General features: G+C 44.0%; 1 protein-coding gene across 1 annotated transcript in view; it reads left to right on the top strand.

Annotated features, from left to right (window-relative positions):
- LOC148538345 (uncharacterized) overlaps nt 1-20659 on the top strand; it is a 231790-nt gene that overhangs the window by 146504 nt on the left and 64627 nt on the right. The window contains exons 18-20 of the mRNA XM_088454387.1: nt 9409-9472; nt 15222-15311; nt 17915-18034. Of these exons, the coding sequence (XP_088310513.1) occupies nt 9409-9472; nt 15222-15311; nt 17915-18034 (274 nt within the window). The remainder of the gene's footprint in view (nt 1-9408; nt 9473-15221; nt 15312-17914; nt 18035-20659) is intronic.

The following is a 20659-nucleotide window of genomic DNA, read 5'->3' as shown; positions in this document are numbered from 1 at the left end:
TCCTCAGGCATCACTGGTGGATGCCATGACAGCACCTTGGGTGTTCCAGCTAAGATATGTCTTTCCTCCTCTGGTAATGTTGCCAAGGTTACTTCAGCGGATTCAATCAGTGGCACGGCCGGTCATTCTGGTGACTCCATACTGGCTGCGCTGTCATTGGTATGCAATTCTTTGTAAAATGTTGGCAGACGTTCCGTATCTACCCATGCATCCAGATCTGTTACCTCAGGGTCCATGCTGTTACCCCGATTTGCTTCGCTTGGCTTTGATGGCTTGGTTCTTGAGTCCAACATTTTTAGGGCCAAAGGGTTTTCAGAATCTGTTGTAAAAACCATGATATAGGCTTGCAAACCAGTCACTTCCCAGATTTATTGGGTATGGAAAATATATATTTCTTGATTTGAATGACACTTATTTAAACCTGAAGGGTTCTGAGTGTCTCTTCTTTTGTCATTTCTGCAGGATGGGTTTGTTAAGGGTCTTAGATTGTCCTCCCTTAAGGGACAAATTTCAGCCCTATCGATCCTGTTTCAATCTAAATTGAACATCATTTCAGAAGTTCAGACCTTCTTACAGGGGGTTTATTTGCAGACAGCCTCCTTATGTTCCGCCGGTTCTTCTTTGGGACTTGAATTTAGTTTTGAAGGCACTTCAAAAAGCACCCTTTGAGCCATTGGAATCTCCAGAATTGCGATACCTCACTTTGAAGGTTGTTACTCTTCTGGCCAAGGCAATGGCCAAAAGAAAACAAAGTTGGCTGCTTTTTCTTATAAATATCCACTTCTCATTTTTCATGAGGATAGGGTGGTGTTACACATTAAACCATCTTTTCTTCCACATTAACCAGGATATTGTCCTTCCAGCCTTTTTCCAGGATTGAGTGACTAGTGAAACTTCTTCTTTAGCCCTGTTGGATGTGGTACGTGCGTTACGCATTTAATTGGAGAGCACTGCATCTTTGAGGTGTACAGATTCTTTGTTGGTGTTGATTGATGCACCAAAAAGAGGCTGGACAGCCTCAAAAGGATCCATTGCTAGATGGGTCACTTCTGCCATCCGGCAGGCATATTTGTCTTCAAATGTGACTGTTCAAGCTTCAATTCGGGCCCACTCTACTCTTACTGTCAGGGCTTCATGGGCTGTGCGGCATGGTGCCTTTGTAAAGCAGCTGTGCAGAGCATCTACCTGGTCATCCGTACGCACTTTTACAAAATGTTACAGCTTCCATACATTTGGAGCAAGGGACGCCAGTGTTGGGCAAAATATTCTCAGAGCAGCCAGTTCAGACACTCACCCTCCTAAAATTGGCTTGCTTTTGTAGATCCCAAAGGTATTGGCATGCCACAGATGGATGAAAAAGGAAATATGATGGTTAGTCACCGTAAAATCTCTTCCTTGGAGTCCATCTGAGGGATGCAGGGATCCCTCCCTTGTTTTGGTTTCATAATTACCTGTTGGGTTTCTGGTTTTCTCAGTTCTTCTGTCTATCTCTGTCTTTGTTAAACATAGACTGAGGTTTTACTGGAAGGGGAGGGGTTATATAGGGGGTGGGAGTGAGTCTTAGTGCCCAACTCCACAGCTCACTATACATAACCCCAGAGGTAATGGCATCCTCCAGATGGACTCCAAGGAAGAGCTTTTACAGTTAGTAAAAATTGTATATATATGGCTGACTGTGTGGACAGCTAGGCACCATGCTGATACGATGATGGACCTACTGTATCTGTGGATCCATCTGCCACATTGATGATCTGGCCCTTGTGCCTAGTGCTGCAGGAACAGGACAAGGGCTCAAAGGAAAAGATGATAAATGTTATGGGTACAACCAGTATGGAGGTCACATTGGCAATATTGAATAGTGTTCTTCTGTTTCAGAGGAGAAACAGAGGTCAATCCAATTAGGTACCTTGACGGTGGAAGCGGTGAAGTAAATATTGACATAGCGCTAATTACATTCATTTGGAGAGAGGACTGCATGGTTGCAACAAGCTCCCTTGATATCTCTGGAATTTATAATTAAACAGCAGCAGAAAGCATTGAACTATACATACATGTGGTGAATTAAATGGGATTACCAATAGCTGCTTGTTACAGCATGTATGATTCTGAATACTAACATTAATCTCCAAGTGCTTACTAATCACTTCAAAGCCGCACTAACCATCTAGAAAAGCATGAACTGCATGATACATATATTTTCTTTTTGGACATTACAAACTTACTAATTGTTTCTTATTAAAGGCTACTTTTCTATTCTGTTTCAGGGATACTAACCAGTTCCAAAAGGAATATTGCCAACCTTTGGTTTTTACAAGTAACAAATATTGCCCACTAAACTGCGGAATACTAAGTAGATAGAAGTTCTTGTTTGCTGCTATTAGAATAAGGATTTCCATACATGTCCATAGAACCGGAATAGAGCTTAATACTTATATGGATTATTGTATTTTTTTTAAATCGAGCATTGTCAGTATTTTTATATATTTTATTTTGCCGGCATGTTGATATATAAATTAGAGTTTTCTACAATGTTATATTATTAAAGTATATGAATTGAATCTCAATTGAACAGCGCTCTCTGGTTTTGAGGTACAGAGCCTCATTTGTATCTATGAGATGTGAGTTGGCTTTTTTTTCTGTTAATTCGCAGTGCAAATTCATTTTGCAATCAAATTAGCAACTCGCATTGAACCAGTCAGAGTAAGCGCACCTCCCTGATGAGAAATTGTAGGGAAAATCTTTATGTAAAGGTTAAAATGTTGGGACACCCCCCCCCCGCCCTTCCCCCCAATGGCTAATTAAGCTATTGGAAGTTTAATTACATGTAATTTTTAGGGTGCGAAAAAATTTCCCCAAATTACTCCAAAATCAGCCATTTCATTGCTTTATGCAGTCCAAATTTAGAGTAATTTTTTTTTTGTCACCTCAAAGTACCCCAAAAGCATCTTTTCTCCAATTTATTTTTACACTTTTTTTTTTTTTGTATTGAATAGTTTGCTTTTATCTTTTTTTTTTTTTTTTTAATTTTTAAAGCAAATGCACATATCAACCATTTAACACTGTTTAAATACTTCCACTACTTAACTTCCTTTCACTAACAGCCTTCTGTATTATTCTGTAAATGAAATTGTTTTTTAGGGTCCAGGGAGGTCACCCCACCTTTTCATGCACTTCTCTACATCGCATTTGGTTGACAATTCGCCAACCCCTGCTGCAAGTACTGTGAATAGGCATTTTAAATTAGATTGGGGACTTTTCAGGTGCGCGCATTCGTGCAAAGGCTGCGAGTTTCATGAAACAAACTCATAACTTGCACCTAATTGGATTGACCCCTAACACTGAAAACAGTAACTTTATTGCCAGGTTTGGATTTTACCACAAGATGCAAGGAGGGTAACCTACTGTACTTTTATATGCTTTGTTAGATAAGTTTATGGAGTAATTTAACCTTTATCAAATACAGGTGTACATCATGCTATATACTGCGTACAGTGTAGTCATTAACCTGATCCAGGGCTACAAATTAAGGCATCCATAGTGGAAAATGTGAAAGCAGTGCTGAGCTAGCATTAGTCGATCCAAGGTGGTTGCATTTATCGCCAAAAATTAGAGGGCACAAAAATAACTTAATGAAAAGCATAGTCAGTGTTTTTAATGCCCCTGCGGTGCCCACACTCAAAGCGCAAGATGCTGACTTGAAGGTTAAGCAGCCAGCCACTCCTTACAGTACATGTAAATATTGTAATATTGTTGCCACCAGGTGGAACACTGGGGTGTAAGGCCTACTTGAATCCAGAAGAAAAGGGGAGACAGAGAAAGACAATACAGATTCTTATTGAGGTTACTCTTGTTGCTTTGACCTGCTTGATCTCTCACAGCGTCCTGTAAGGAGATGAGGAATACCACTGTGCAGGGTTCTAACATCTAACCTAAACTAAAGTGTATCACACAACTACTAATCTAACTAAAAAAACAGGGGTCTCAACTTGCAGGCCTAATTTAGCAAAACAGCAAGCAAAAATACTTACACATATGATTTACATTATCGACTAGTACCTAACTTATACACTTACCCTGCATAGTCAGATAAACAAAGAAAACCATAACAAACAAGCTGTACAAGTATTATTGAAGCACTGTGTTTAATCTAGTGTCTTGTGCCCTTCAGTAATATATGTTTGTATATGATTATTGACAAGAAACAGTTTTTTTTGAGAACCAGGGATTGTTTGGTGTGGGGAATGTCAAATTCTTTACACCACTACTGAACCCAGCAGACAGACTTCGTGCCCAGGCTTAGTACTTGAACTCACTTTCTTTCCTGTTGACCATAATAATATTCCTCTGGGCTTGGTGCCGAACTAATAGCACTCTCAAGCCTAGTGGCCAGTCTACTATTGCCTCTAGGCTTAGTGCCTGAATTCCCTGGTGGCCTAGAGATGGGTACTAGTAGGCCAGGGCCTCAAACCTTGTTCTCAAGGAGTGTCGGCAGTGGGGAGCTTCATACAGATCATTTGTTTCCTTCAACCTTCGTCTGCTCTGGTCCCCAACTACTATCTCTGCCTCAATGGACTGCTGCTATACTCAATGCTCTGCCGTGGTCTTGTCATCTCTTCTTCTTGAAAAAGCTGCCAATAGGTAGTGAAATGTGTTGGTGTTACACCCAAAACCAGGCGCACTGCACTTTATCCAGAAGCACCTTTGTTCTGTTGGAACATTGTCCATTATTGGATTTTGCCCAGTCTTCTGTCACCAGCAAACCACGCTATACCAGGGAAATCTTCTGCGGTTGGGACTCTTTACAGCAAAGACCATCGCTAATTAAGGATACAGCTGGACCACTCTTTAAGCCGGTAAAGTTGACTTTTCAAACTGGAGAATTCCTTTTGGAACTGAACTCTGTGTGGTGCCTATGAACATTGATTGTGCCTGCTGAGGGTGCTTACTCTTTCATATTTGAGCTTTTTATTTTCAGACATGCATGTCCACAATTGAACCTATTTGTGTCTTTATACATCCAGCTGAATGTAGACTTGTTTTATTAATTGTTATTAACTGTTGTGTGCAATAAATTGTATCAATTATTGATTCCATTTAGCGCTGCATTCTATTTGCTTATATCGTCTCTGAGGACCCTATGCCTGTCTGCTTTGCGCATGATGTTGAGCATAGGGGGAGGCAACTTAGGCAACCAGGTCTGCAGCAGTGCCCAAAACACTTTGAAGATGCTTCGATCAGCAATAATTATGGCAGGGTGCCTGTCTATAGCATCCAAAGGACGGTACAGGCGATACTGGCTACATGGTGTTTCGTAACCAGAAACTAGGGCCGTGGAGCGGTGAGGGTGCCGCCCACAGAGCCCTGCATTCTCTAAAGTCGCACTCCCCTAGTTGCGTCCCTGCTGTCACCACCTCCTTTTTCTGGGGAGCGTTGCCGGACCCGGGTAATTAGTACCCGCTCACGACTCCTCCCTCCCTCTCGGCACCCCTGTGTACGGGCAATCAGCTGATTACCCGTACACACTGTTCATCGGCTGTGCAGCATAGCCAATGCGATATGTCTGTAAACAACATCATTCAGACATATCGTCTGCACACACTGGCCGACGGGGGCACAATATATTGGCCGATCAATTGATCGGCCAGTGTGTACCCAGCATTAGTGAATTCAGACTTAAGTTTCAGCTTGATTGTACAAAAGTATATTAATTGTCAGAATGCAAAGAAATTTTATATAAGTATTTGTGCAATTGTATTAAAAGCACATTAACATTCCCTCTTCCCATTCCACCCTTACTGTTCCTAATTATTGATAATTAGAATATTTGTAAATTAAATATCAAAACTTAATAAAAATAAATAAATAAAATTATATTGAACCAGTTTAATACTGGCCATCTCTGCCCTAAAACTGTCCCTGTGATATGCCTACACAAACTTCATATTCTTCAATTTGTAAATAATGGTGGTGTTTGGAGTTTTTAACAGGTTATGTCTGTGCAGTATACATTAAGACTTTTCATCACTATAGCAACTGACTTGTTAACTAAAAAGTGAATTTGTATTTCTAAGCAGATACGCATGGACATATGTGCAATATAACATGTTTGCTTGCATGGGAGCCAAAATAAAAAGGTTTCACAGTGAAAATCACATCAATTTCAGTTTACGGATGTACTGTGGAATCCATCGCAGAGTGAGTAACAGGGAGAGCCGGATTAAGGGAGGGGCGACAGGAGCAGCAGCCCTGGGGCCCCCACACAGGGTCAGCATGACCCTGTCGAGAATAAGTGCCAAGTGGCACCTATTCCCGGTTGGGGGCACAGCTGCCGTGGCTGTGTTCTACAGTCAGTGCTGTATGAAGCAGCACTGACTGTGCTGCTGCATGCAGTAGAACTTCTATTGCATGCAGCAGCACAATCGGTGCTGCTGCATACAGCGCAGAGCGGCTCCCAAGTCACATGACATGTCTGTGACGCTGATGAGGGGACTACAGGGCAGCACTGCTGGTATCAGGAGGTGACAGCAGGTGGGTAATGGGCTCCGTTTGGCTTGGGTGGTGAAGTGGAGAGGGGGGAGGTTGGGTGCTCCATGTGACTGGGGGGGTTGGGCTCCATGCAGCTTGAAGGGGACCACCACAAGTTTTAATCCGTCCCTGGTGAGCTTTTGGGGGTGGTGACAGGGGAGTGGTTGGAGTGTCCCTTTGAATGCCATTTTATGGGAGTGCATAAATTAGCCACTGCGATTGCCTACACAGCTTGAGTACTCACTGCGTGCAACAAGACTTGCAAATTCAGAGACAGATCAGGCCTGCTGTAATTGTGCGTGAGGGGCCGATGTTACCGATGTATGCGCAGGACTGGGAGGTATTACGGATGTCAGTGGCAAACGCAGGATTTCTAGAGGGGGGTTTCCAAAGGCTTGAGTTTAGAGTGAGTGTGGCCAGTCCATGAAGAGGGTAGAATTAGCACTTAACCAGCTTTAATATGCATCACACATAGTGTATTGTGTGTCATAATTCCAGCATATACAGGACCAGTGATCACAGTAAGTCATTAGATTCGGCAGTAGGGCCATCCTGCCTGAGCTGAATGTTTTTTATTTTAGATGTGGGCACTATTCCAGAATATCAGAGCAAGTCCTAGAGTCTGGGGGAGCAGCAGAATAACCTAGCATTGCCCTGGACATATATGTACATATTGGGCTCTATAGCAGCATATCCCTAACAGTGCATGTTTTCCAGATCTCCTAGTTGGTGCACAGGTTATTTATTACTGACTGATTTATTTATTTATTAACAGTTTCGTATATAGCGCAGCATATTCCGTTGCGCTTTACAATTGGAAACATTTATAGAACAAAACTGGGTAATAACAGACAGATATATATATGTAGGAAGGCCCTGCTTGCTAGCTTCCAATCTATAGGTACATGTTAAAAGATCAACAGGTGGTGCTAATTATTTCATTTGTGATACTGTGAAGAACATGCAGCAATAGCAAAATTCTAATACATTACTATTTCTATTGTGGTCATGGTGTGGGCTGGGGAGGGGGGTTTCCAGGCAGATGGAAACCCCCCCGCGTTTGCCTATGGATGTGAGAAAGCAGCACTTGGCATCTTTATGCTGGCTGAGCAGTGGTAGACATAAGCATATTTTTGCAGCTTCATTGCTCAGCTGCGATTGCAGTTGCGATACATGCTGAATCAGGCCCTCTGACAATAAAATGAATGTAAAATCAGGTAAAATCATACAAAATTAACATAGTATACTAAATAATTTATTACAAATTAATATTTTCATGTCTGTCATACTGTAATAGAAGTATAGCCCTATTTTTATGTCTAAGTTTCTGGCGTTTCTTTTATTTACATGTTTTAACAATAGATCATTTTGTAAAGCACTATAACTATAGGTAGAGCATAGCAAAACAAGTAAATATATTAAAGATCAAGTAAAGCACTATATAAAAGGTTTTGCATTACTGAGCTGAATGATATACAGTACATGAAACAGCTGAAGTGGTTATACTCTGCTAATGGCTAAATATACTGTATATCATACGCTCAACCTTTTAACAGAAGGTTGCTATGTTAGGAGCGACATGCTTTTGAAATGAAAACCCACAACGACAATTTACTTTTAAACTGACTCTGCAGAACACTACACTGTGTATTCATGCATGGGAAGGCCAGTGTTGGCATCAAAACATGAAAAACACCCCGTGCCCCCTTTTCTGCTTAAGATACAAATACATCCCCACTCTAGAGTACATAAGTACTAGACATTAAAGTGATTTGAAAATGTGTCAAACAGTCAGAATGTCAGCAGGGCTTGCTCTTGGGGTGTTTAAGCAGTTCAGTCGAAAAGGGGCACCACCCCAAGGAGTACGCAGTCCTCCCGACCGTCCTGAATTCAGCGGGATAGTCCTGTTTTTCAGGCACTGTCCCACTGTTCCACCCGTAGGCTCAAGTATCCCAAGGACGGTCGGGAGGTTGGGGACATGCACCACCGCAGCTCTGCTTTGCTAAGCAGAGCCTGGCGCTGCTAATGAAGCTGAATGGATTCATTCCATTGTTCATTCAGTGCAGGGAGAGGGCTGGGGGAAGCCCAGCTACTTAACTGCACGCCCCCAGCATGATGTAAAACTGGAGGCGTGCCATACGAGCACGCTCCCAAATAACGATAGATCGAGGGGCATGGTCTGTGGAAATTAGGCCACACCCCCTTTCGGACACGGGGAATAATGGACGACGGCCGATACCATGTTTACAAAATGGAAATAAATTACGTTCCAAAATATAGTTTCTCTCTGAATAACCATACATTTCAGTTCTGCAGTTAATTCATGTTTGTATTACAAGTGCAGATTAGCTTTTGGCATAATATAAATATAGATTCTCTTCTGTAGCTGAGCATCAGGAAGTCGGCTACTGAATCAGTCTCCGGTGCAATGACACTTTTTTAAATGTTTCCTCTGTGCTAATTGCTTTGCTGGAGGACTTTCAAACCCATGATGATGATATTACTGGTGTCTTTATTAGCAGTGTAACACATAGATATACAGTATACCTATTGGAAGAGCTATATTTTTGTAAAGAACATGTCTTTAAACATTGAATTTTGTGAGCGAGACCATCTAAATTGACAGTTAAAGAAATAGAGAATGTACTTTATACAGAGTTTATATAGGGGGAGATGTACTAAGCTCTGGAAAGTGATAAACTCCCAGCCACTGAGCTCCTAACTGTCTTGTTACAGGCTATGTTTGAAAAATGCCAAGAGCTGATTGGTTGGTAGTTTATCACTCAATTTATCATTTTACAGAGCTTAGTACATCTGCCATCTAGTGAAGATGGATGGTACATTGATAAAGGGTTTTCTGACCTGTTTGCATTTTATTTTCAGGTGCATTGATGGCAGTACATTATTGCATGTTGCAGCCTACTTTGGGGACACACAGCTTATTGAGGTGAAGAATAATCACTTGCAATCTACCCTGAACTATTGTTATTAGTGAATAAGGCAAATGTTAAAGTGCACCTGTATACATAGATAGCTTTCTCTAGTAAGACCCAGTCTAACATGAACATGTGGCAATCAGTAATGACCTTTCTTACTGTGTTGCACCTACCGTGTTTCCCCGATAATAAGACACTGTTCCAAAAAACACCATAGGGCTTATTTTTGGAGTAGGGCTTATTTTAATTAGCAGTGACAGCAGTGCCCCTTATGCAGGCCCCCTTGCAGAAGTGCCCCTTATGCAGACCCCCCCCCCCTTGCAGGCCCCCTTGTAGAAATGCCCCTTATGCAGGCCCCCCCCCTGTAGCAGTGTCCCTTATTGCAGTGCAAGCCCCTCTCTAATTGATCCCCCACCCACCAGTACAGTACGGTACTTACCTGACTCGCCACCGTCCGGGATGTCCCTCTCACTTGCACACTGACTGGATCTAACATGATCCAGCAGGCGCGGTCGCACAGGATCCTCAGCGCGCGGGTGACATCATGACGTCACCCGCGCACTGCATGACTGGGAACGCTGGCCTCTGAAGCGTTCCCAGCTCAAAATGGGATTTTGGTAGGTGTTATTTTCGGGGTAGGGCTTAATTTGGACGGGATTACAAAAGTAAGGGTAGGGCTTATTTTCGGGGTAGGTCTTATTATCGGAGAAACACGGTAGTAGTTATCCTTTAATCATACCCAACATTTCAACTCCTTTTACACAAGTCACATAGATTTAAGGTGCCCATACACGGTATGATTTTTTACCCGATATGGACAGTTTCGACGGGTTGAACAGACAAGACCAATCATGTGAAAATAGGTGTTTTATGTGTGTTCTGCGTCCCCGCTGTCCTCTAGTTGGATCGCAGATCAGATGGTTTTGCAGAGAGATCTACGATCGTTTGAGTACAATCTGATTCACTTCTATGCATCTTATCCTATGATAGTAACGATCAATCGTACACCATTTCACCACATTGTTTGAAGAATTTCAAGGGCAATCGTACAACACATCTTACCAACTTTGAATCGCACCGTGTATGGGGGCCTTTAGTTTCTGACTCAACTAGCTTCATTTATCTAATATTAAAGCTGTATTCTCTGTTAAATGTTAGGGTGTAAATGAGCTTCTCCTGGTCCTTTGAGGAGCATTGGGAACTGCACGCTGTAACAAGTGTTCCCGTGAAAATAGGTGTGTGAGAGGGTGGACCAATAGGGAGACACAAGCTCGCACCTCGATTTGCTGTTCAGAAATGGAGGAGCTCTGGGGAACCTCAGCATGCAGGTTTTCCACATAAGCTTGGTTAATATTTAACATTTGACTGGGAAATCTGCTTTTAAATATCTGCAGTAAATGATTGTCATTTTTTCCAATGGATATGAAGCAAGTGATTTTCTTATGAACATTGCACTATTACAACATACTCTAAATGCACATTACTGTTTATCTACAACTCACTCTTTCTACTTCAGGGTACATAGAAGGTCCACAGGAAACCTTGGGGTATAGGCGATGGCGAAGACAACCGGGCACCACGCAGTTAAATTTTTCCTCCCAGGATGCAACGGGGCATCCCTCTATACCCCGCCCCTGGGCCGGAGGCTAATCAGTTTGGTTTGGTGCCAGAGTCGGGTCACTGTATCGCAGTAGGGCTGTTACTAACAGCCCTGAAAATGTGAAGTTTTTTTCTAGGTGCGATCAGCTCGAACAGTCCAGTGGAGGTTCACACGGCCACTGGTACTGATCAGTGCCTCTCAGCGGGCCTCAGGGGTCTTGGCTAGCAGGGACCCTGGAGGATCCCTAGACTGCAGCCGGACACTATGGGGTGCAGGTAAGCGACACGCACTGTGATGGTGCGTGCCGAGACGCGGTCTTTTTATTACAGGGTTGGGGGACACCCTGGGGATGACAGCAAGTGTGGCCAGTCTTGCGTCCACATTAAGCCACCTGGGACTGGGGTTCTGCAAAACAGTCCAGTGTCCCAGGGGTTAAACGCTGGCCAGGGGAGGCAGCCTTCCCTGTTTAACAGCTGCCTTCTCCCCGCTGCTGAACATGCCTTATCACTGTGGTCTGGCTTGATCTGTGACAGCTTCCAGTCTCCGGCTCCTCCTCCCCTATGAGTTTTTTGACAGTCATTCTCCTGGCTGTGTCACTGATCTCCACAGGCAGTGCGGAGTACGGGTCCCCCTACATACCTCTCTGTAGTTAATTTAAGGAAGTGCCGTTAAATGTAGGTATTATCTTTTTCTGCATTTGTTTGCGGCTGTATGCTAGCACTGTCTGTTTTCTTTGCTAAAAACTATCATTCTTTTGTTGCTATCCCTGTACCTATTCTGGGCCATAAGCAGTGGCCGGCTGGGCTGCAGCGCCATGCCGGCCATCTGTGTCTCTGTGACACAGTTGCACCGCGCGTGTAGCGCTGACCGGACAGAGTTTGGTCAGCGCTACACAGTGACTGACAAATACACAGCTGCCAGCGTGTGTTTGTTTTGAGTGGCAGCCAATGAGAGTTTGTCAGACTCACTGACTGCTGCGCCCACTGCAGGAGTTGCTCTATTTTCCGGCTCCTGCAGTGGGTAATGGGAGAGACGTCGTGACATCTCTCCCATAATGCAGAGCGGCCCGGCCCTGGAGGACGAACGGAGGAGTGGATGGCGGCGGGAGGGCGGATTCAGCTAAGTGTTTTTTTTGTTTTTGTTTTGTTTTTTTACTACGTGTTTCTACCGAACTACAAGGGGGAGACCACTACTGGCAGCACTACAGGAGGGGGGGACCACTACTGGGGGCACTACAAGGGAGGGGGTGGGAGAGAGACCACTACTGGGGGCACTACAAGGGAGGGGGGGGGTGAGAGACCACTGGGTGTGGTGCGGGTGTGGCATAAGACGCAGCTGACACGGTCTCTGATTAAGTGATCCTCTTTACTATGTCAGGCAGTGAGAGTGATATGACTAAATTAACCCCTATTAAACTGCTCTGTAAAATATGTACAGCAGTGTTAGGGGCAGGGGACATCTGAGGAGTTATGTTTCCGGTGTTACACTGCCCCAGGTCCTTCTGAGGTTTCTGCCGTTCAGAAGTAGCTGCCATGGAAGTGCTTTGTAAAAGCACTAGCAAACATTGCAGGGCATTTAGCAGGCTCTCCTATGTGTCCATAGTTCAGTTTTCAACAACAGCACCTTTTGCCAGCGCAAAACCTGCTGCAACCTCCTACACCTTCACAGGGTTAATAGAGTTCCTGCTATATTGCAGGGTGTGACTGAGGTACATCAGCAGGACGCACCGATTAGCAGACCAGCTAAAAGCGTCTTGCTATCGTCGCAATCTACTGTATGGGTTGATGGGGCTTCCCTTTTTGATCTCAGACTGGGTCCTTCTGACGAAGGATGCCAGTCTTTGGGGTTGTGGTGCAGTGACTGGTCCACACTCCTTTCAGGGAGGGTGGACCGCATAGGAATCTGCGCTTCCAATCAATTTGTTGCAACTGCGGGCAGTTTTCAAGTCTTTGCAGCAAGCCAGGCTTTTGCTTCCCCTGAAAACCTGTCCAAGTACAGTCAGACAATGCTATGACAGTGGCTTATTTAAAACATCAAGGGGGAACTTGAAGTCAGGCGGCAATGACAGAGGTATCACGCATTCTGACGTCGGCGGAAGGCCATCTACCAGCCATATCGGTGGTGTTCATTCTAGGAGTGCTGAATTGGGAAGCAGACTTCCTCAGCCGTCACAACATGCATCCATGGGAATGGTCTATTCACCAAGAAGTGTTTCCGCTCCTAGTGGACAAGTGGGGCCTTCCAGACATGGACCTCATGGCCTCTTTACTAAATCACAAACTGCCACAGTACGGGTCCAAGACAAGAGACACCAGTGCTCTGTTGGTAGACGCTCTGTCAGTCAGATGGATCTTCCAGTTTGTGTACCTGTTTCCTCCAATCTCACTCCTCCCTGAAGTAATTCGGAAGTTCACACGAGGGAGGCACGGACCTGCTGGTGGCTCCAGCGTGGCCCCGATGTCCATGGTACTCAGATCTTTGGAGTCTCTCCATCGACACTCCGTGGCTGTTGCCTCAATGTCCGTACCTGCTGTCTCAGGGTCCTTGCCTTCACCAAGATCTGGGTCGTCTGTTTCTGACGAAGTGGCTCTTGAGACATCCCTCCTAAGGTCCAAGGGCTTTTCTGGCTCTGTGGTTAACACCATGCTCAGAACAAGAAAACCTGTCTCTGCTAGGATTTACCACAGGGTATGGCATACCTATTTTGAATGGTGTCGTCCAAAAAATTATGACCCCCCCCCCCCAGGTGTCCAAGATATCCAGAGTGTTGGCTATCCTGCAGGCGGGTTTGGACCTTGGTCCTCTGCCTTGCTACACTGAAGGTCCATATCTCGGCCCTTTTAGTGTGGCTTCAGCGAAGGATTGCTCTTCTTCCTGACATCTGCAGTTTCTTGCAGGGGGACCTGCGTATCCAGCCTCGCTTTGTCCCTCCTGTAGCACCTTGGGATTTGGCTGTTGTCCTTAGGGCCCTTCAGAGCCCTCCCTTTGAACCACTGGGCTCAGTGGACCTCAAATGGCTTACTGCCAAGACTGTTTCTTCTGGCCGTTGCTTCTGCCAGAAGAGTTTCTGATTTAAGGGCTCTCTGGTCATTCCCAATTTCTAGTTTTTCACAGGGACAGGGCAGTGCTTCGAACTCACCCTGGGCTCCTTCCTAAAGTCGTCTCTAGTTTTCACATTAATGAAGAAATTATTGTGCTGGCCTTTAACTCCCCAGACCTCTCGGCAGGGGAGGCCTCATTGGATGTGGTACGTGCCCTTCAGGATTTATGTGGATCGTACCAGTTCCCTTCGAAAATCAGACTCCTTGTTTGTTCTTTATTGGCTGGCCATCCTCTCTTGTGGAAACCATAAACAAATTTTCGCATGACTATCTCTGAGGCTTACATTCATGAGGGTCTTGCAGTCCCGCCCTCTGTTACTGCTCATTCTACTGTCTGTAGGCCCTTCGTGGGCAACTAGTCGTGGTGCCTCAGCTGTACAGCTTTGTAAGGCAGCCACGTGATCTTCTGTCCAGAACTTTTTGAGGTATTATGCCTTTGATACCTTTGCCACTCAGGATGCTTCCTTCAGGCGGCAGATTCTCCTTTCTGCACAGGAACGTCCCCGTCCTTGAGGGTACTACTTCGTGAATCCCCAAGGTTTCCTGTGGACCTTCTATGGACCCTGAAGTAGAAAAGTAGAGAGATGGTAAGAACTTACCCTTGTTATCTCTTTTTCTATGAGGTCCATAGGGTGCCCGTCCTGACACACCTGTGCTTCAGATGGGCTTCGCTTTGGTCACCGGTTTTCTGTCTCCTTCTGTGTGAGAATGTGATTTTAGTGTGTTCCAGACTTTCTTCTCTATTTTATCCTCCTTTGGCTTGCTATGTAACGGAGGAGCCTCTGGCCCGGGGGCGAGGTATAGAGGGAGGCCCCGTTGCATCCTGGGAGAAACAATTTAACTGCGTGGTGCCCGGATGTCTTCGCCATCACCTATAACCCAAGGTTTCCTGTTGACCCTATGGACCTCATAGAAAAACTGATAACAAAGGTAAGTACTGAAGAATATTGACCCTTGAAAAAAAAATTCAAAAAGCACATTTAAAAGTAAAGCAATTGGTTTTCCAATTGATATTTTCAGGAAATAAAAAAAATTTTTTTTTTTGTCATGCTTTTTCAGAGCATTTTGAAATTACAAGTTGAAGTGAATATATTGGATTACAAAGGAGCTACACCTTTGCAGCGCGCTCGAGATGTGAAGACCATGCAGGTATTTTCTTTAATGTTTTTTTTTTCTTAAAAAAGGCAAGGGCCGCCTATTATATTTGCGTAACCTCTCTGAGATTAGTCTTAAAACTCCCGTGAAACCATGCTCTGAATGTCCAGTCTCACAATTGAAAATAGATTCTCCGCATAAATGGTCATTAATTAAATTCAGTTATTTGCTATTGAAAACTGCAGCTGAAGAATAGGCCAGCATGACACTCCCCTAAGGCTTATGTTACATTGGTATTTACAAATGCATATTTCTGCTGCTTGTAAAAGCTCAGCAATCATGTTAGGAACATTGCCGTATGTCTGATAGGAAAGACACTGCTTTATACTTTGTAGAATTTTACATCTTATGGGCCTGATTCTGCGTTGGACGCAGACATGGACGTTGTCTTTTGCCAAAGTCGTACCTGCATCTTATGCTAATGGCGCAGACTATATTCTCAATGCTGAGATGCCCACTTGCAGCATCTTGAGACAATGCATTTCCTTCTCAGAGCGTCTTTAGATGCTCCATTGGATGCACCATCGAAACTTGCACTAGTAACTCCCAGGACCGCCCACTAAAATCCACATACCCTACGTCCGATTCTGTATTGCGCCTCTGAGCAGCAAAAATTGACACATGCGCAGTGCGACTGTGACTCGTGTACATACATACAATATCGGCCATTTGCATGTAACACACCACTTTGTCCACCTCTGAATCAGGCCCCATGTGTGACAGGCTATGCATGCCAGTGGGCCTAGCTTTTCTTACCTGCTAAGTAAAAATGTTGTGTAGTTTTCATGAGCCTTAGATGTTTTGGGAATATCTAGGGTGGTATTTGCTAAGCAGCGGTTTTAATTATTCAGCTTCCTAACTGCTGGAGTTATACTGCACGCAGTGCCCATGTTTAAGGGGTTCAGCAATTGTTTTGCTACTGCGAATGCACAAACATTTATATAAACACACAGTGCAATTTTCGGGGGAGTATTGTATCCAGGATATATCTGATATCTCCTGTGTTAGGGTGCATACACACCAGGACGATATCAGCACAATTTGGCCAAATCGGAACGACAAATCGGGCATATATCGTACAGTGTGTATGCCTGATTTGCATGCTCCCGCAGTCGCATGCGATAACATGTGATTGGCAATGCTGCACAGCCAATCACATGATATCGCATGTGAGGCTGTACATATTTATGAAGAACGGAACAGATACGATGTCCCGGGTGAAAGAAAATCACCCTGAACATCGGCACGATTGCCGGTCGTTTAGGTGTGTACGCAGCCTTACATGCTTAATGTATAGCCCTGACTATTAATTTTTACAAAAGTAGGGGCAAATGTTAAGTTTCACCCACTTTTATAGAAATGAAGGGATGATGAATAGGCCCCTCAGTGGGGATGTGGTCTCTGCTGTTCCAAAATTTTACCATCTTGAGACAAGACTCTCACCTAGTGTCAGGATAGGACTTATCTTAAATCTAGATACATACAGCCCTGCCTTTAAATTGCCCATGACAGACAAAATGGAAGCTTACAATTTGACACATTGCTACTATATTTGCCGCAAATATTCATACATTTAAACCAGGGATTTGAATTTACTTTACTCCAGTAACTCTTTTCGTTGTTGTCAGCCTAGCATCACTGCAAGAGTAGGTCAGATTAGACAGCAACTTTAACAGAAGATAATTACACTACAGGCAACCAATTTATTTGCTTAAATAGAAAGGGTTTTTTTAAGTATTTTGGAAAATTCAACCTGCATTTTATTGCCTATTTATTAAGCTATGAACTTTCCACAATCATACATAAGCTATAATAACAAATAACAGAATGCTCTATTGTCTTTTATACATTTGTGCGTAATTAGAATATTTACATAATCATCAGTGTTCTATGGGAAGCCAATCAATGCCTCAGTATCTTTCATTAAAAACTTGGCAAGTTTTTAACGCATAGCACAGATGTGAACTAATGTTTGACAAGTTTCCCAAATGAAATATCTGCAGAACTAATTTAAGTTGTAATAAATTAACAATTAGTATTTAGAGAGATATTAACAGAAAATGCTAACAGCTGCTTATAGATTATACTGTATATTATATCTACTCTTTTATTTAGCATTACATTTATATGTGGCACAAACACTAGAGTTTACCTTTTATATGTCGCCTTATTTGTTTCATGCTTGAGTCTTAAATCAGTACTGTGTAGGAGGGCTGCTATAGATAACACTAATCAGGTCAGTGGAAATTGTACTAAAAGTACATTGCATTAGATTTTGCACTGCTGAAGAAATGGAACACAGATGGAGTATCCTTATATCTGTAAATACCATTTGTGCTTTCCATATATTTCAACTGATAAATGTCCAGTAACACCTGCTGTAGCCAGGTAATTTACTTTCTAAATATATATTATAATGTTATTACACTTAAGGTTCATTTGTCTCCATGTACAGCCAATTTTATTATAGCTGTAATCAAGTAAATGCCTTATTAGAAATAATACCTTTCCAAATGTCCAAATCCTGCATACATGTTCATAAGGCTAATTACAATAAATTAATTAAAATAAATTAATACAACCACTTTCATTTGTAGTTGTTACTGAAGCATGGTGCTGACATGCACTGGAAGGATCATGATGGCAATACAGCTCTGCATATGATCTGCTATGGGGAACCAGGAAAGCCAGCTAGAACGGACTGTTTACAGTTGTTGGTAGGTATGCTTCTAAAGAATTAAAACACAATACATAGAAAAACTAATGATTTAATCCTTTCATTCTTCAATCTTTAACTGTTATGCATACACAGACTCTGCATGGAGCGGAGCATATGCGTCAGCAGCCTGTGTGTTACGATTCTCTCGCACGGTAGAGATCGCGGGACTGCTGACCAGGGCAAGGTACGACGGAGGAGTGGCAGTCCTTTCACTACTAGGGCTAGCTGGAGTGTGGCTGCAATTAATGACACTACAGGTGTAAATGGGGTACATTAGCGGCAACAAATAATGGTCTGGGTATGTCTTGGGACTAGGACAGAAATGACCAGGACTGTAGTGAGTATTGCAGAATTACAAGACAAGACTATGTTAAGACTGACAGAAAGACAGACAAGGACTGGACAGGCAAGACTCATACAAGAACTAGACAAGCAAGAACTAGACAGACAAAATACGAACTAAGACTTGACAGAAAATGAACAATGAAGTGGCAGTACCAGGGGCTGAAGCAATAAAGTTCAAGGTGCGGTCTTGAGGTCGGGGTGTGACTGGAACCTTAACGATGCGGCCTTGCAGACCGTGGTGCAGCTAGTGACAGCTGAGATGCGGCTTGAGAGCCCAGATTAAATGTAGGCTATGATGCGGCCTTTGCAGGCCATGGTGCAAATATGACAGCCGAGATGCTGCTTGAGAGCCGAGATGAAATGCAGGCTATGATGCAGCCTAGTGGGCAGGGCTGGATTAAGACCCACATGGGCCTGGAGCTGAAAATGTTCAAGGGCCTATACTGAGAAGGGGAAGAGCTGTGATAGGTGCTGTGTGGGTGTCTCAGAGTAACCCTGGTTTATACACCCTCAAAACTATGAACCCAATGTCTCCATAACTACATAGAAATAGTAAAATTGCATAATTTTTTTTTTTTTTGGAGGGGGGGGGGACTAGAGAAGTTATTTAAATACTTAAAATGTATGGCCAGTTAGGCAGCTGGTAATCATGCTGTCATGTTGATGGGCCTATTTCTGTGTGAAGGCCTGGAGCTGTAGCTCCATCCGCCCCATTGTTAATCTGGCCCTGATTGTGGGCCGTGGTGCGGCTGAAACAGTCACTGGTGTTGGTGCATTGGATAGCGCACTAACGTCACTGGAGTACGGCCTGTGCCGCCAGATTGACACAAGCAGTTGACGCTGTAGTGCGGCCTGTGCCGTCGGGTTGACACAAGCAGCTGACACTGTAATACGGCCTGTGCCACTAAGTTGACATGAGCAGCTGAGATGGTCTGGGCAAGATCCTAAACAGCAGACAGGTGGATTCAGATGCTGCATTAACACATACTGGAGACAGTGAGGTGGAGAACACTGCATGTAACAACCTGAATGCAGACAGGCAAGACTATGGTATAATACTGCAGAACTGAATGGAGACAGGATACAGATTCAATAACAGAAGAACTCCGTAGACCGGCAAGCACTTAGGAACTGAACACAGCAAACATACTGTACACTGGTAATGACACAGTATAACCGGCATGGAGTGAAGGGCTGGCTGTAACTAAAAGGAAGCAGGGTCCAATCAGAACCAATTCCTGGAGAGAGCACTTCCTAATCAAAGGCATGAGTGCACCTGCTCTGCACACAGATAGCTAGTAAATTAGTGAACACATGATACAAAACACACAGACATGAAAGACAGGCTATGAGCTAAACACAGACAAAGCAAGATTTCCAGCTACCTGCAAAAGCCAGAACAATTACAGGACATAATGCAGTGTCCCAGTAGCAACTATGACTGGGAACTGCCACCAAGATGATCTGCTAACCACAGATCCTAACCAGGGCTGTAGAGAGCCCGACCGAGCCCCGGTAAAGGAGGGGGTGTGGCCTAATGGGAAGCGTGGCACAAGCTGTGCTGAACTGCTGTGGGAGGAGGGGGGGCGACGTCGGACCCGAGCCCTCTAGCAAGTCTGGCCCCGGGTAAATTGTAACTCTCTCGGCACCCATGATCCTAACACTGTGACTGTATGTGGGTAGCAGTGCAGGATCCAAGCGGTAGCAGGATGGAACACATGGTGATAGCAGGGTCTCTCTCGAGCTAAGTGAGACACATGCATGTCTCACTGTGGCACTCTAAAACATTGACAAGATTGTACAGCGTAAGTACAGACAGTGGCCATCTTGTTTAGGGATTGAAGCCTCCCTAAAGGAGCCAATATAGAGTGTGCACAGTAGTGGCAATTTAGAGATTTTTGTAGGTTTTCAAATGGGGCAAATGGCAGTTAAGTTTGATTTTGGAAATAATTAGACAGAAGTCAATGTAATGTATACATGCACAAAATGATATAACAAATCCCCAAAAAATGCTATTCCCATTAATATAACATTATAACATTAAATGGTAATGGCACATGAAGTCAAATAGGCCATTCTTCTTACGATCACTTACTACTCTGGATTTTCACATGAAATTAAGACAGGGGTTTTCAATTCCAGTCCTCAAATAGCAGCAGCAGCTCATGTTTTCTGTCTTGCCCAGTGCTGCCGAAGCCCCCCACCTATGAGGTCCCCGCTGCTGCCAGTTCGCCCGCACACCCCCCCCACCAGTATCATACCAGATGGGATGTCCCTG

Source organism: Taudactylus pleione, unplaced genomic scaffold (genome assembly GCF_031769625.1).
Source record: "Taudactylus pleione unplaced genomic scaffold, aTauple2 ptg000040l, whole genome shotgun sequence".
Classification (NCBI taxonomy): domain Eukaryota; kingdom Metazoa; phylum Chordata; class Amphibia; order Anura; family Myobatrachidae; genus Taudactylus; species Taudactylus pleione.
The sequence above is the reverse complement of the archived record's forward strand: the minus strand, read 5'-3'. Positions and strand labels throughout refer to the sequence as shown.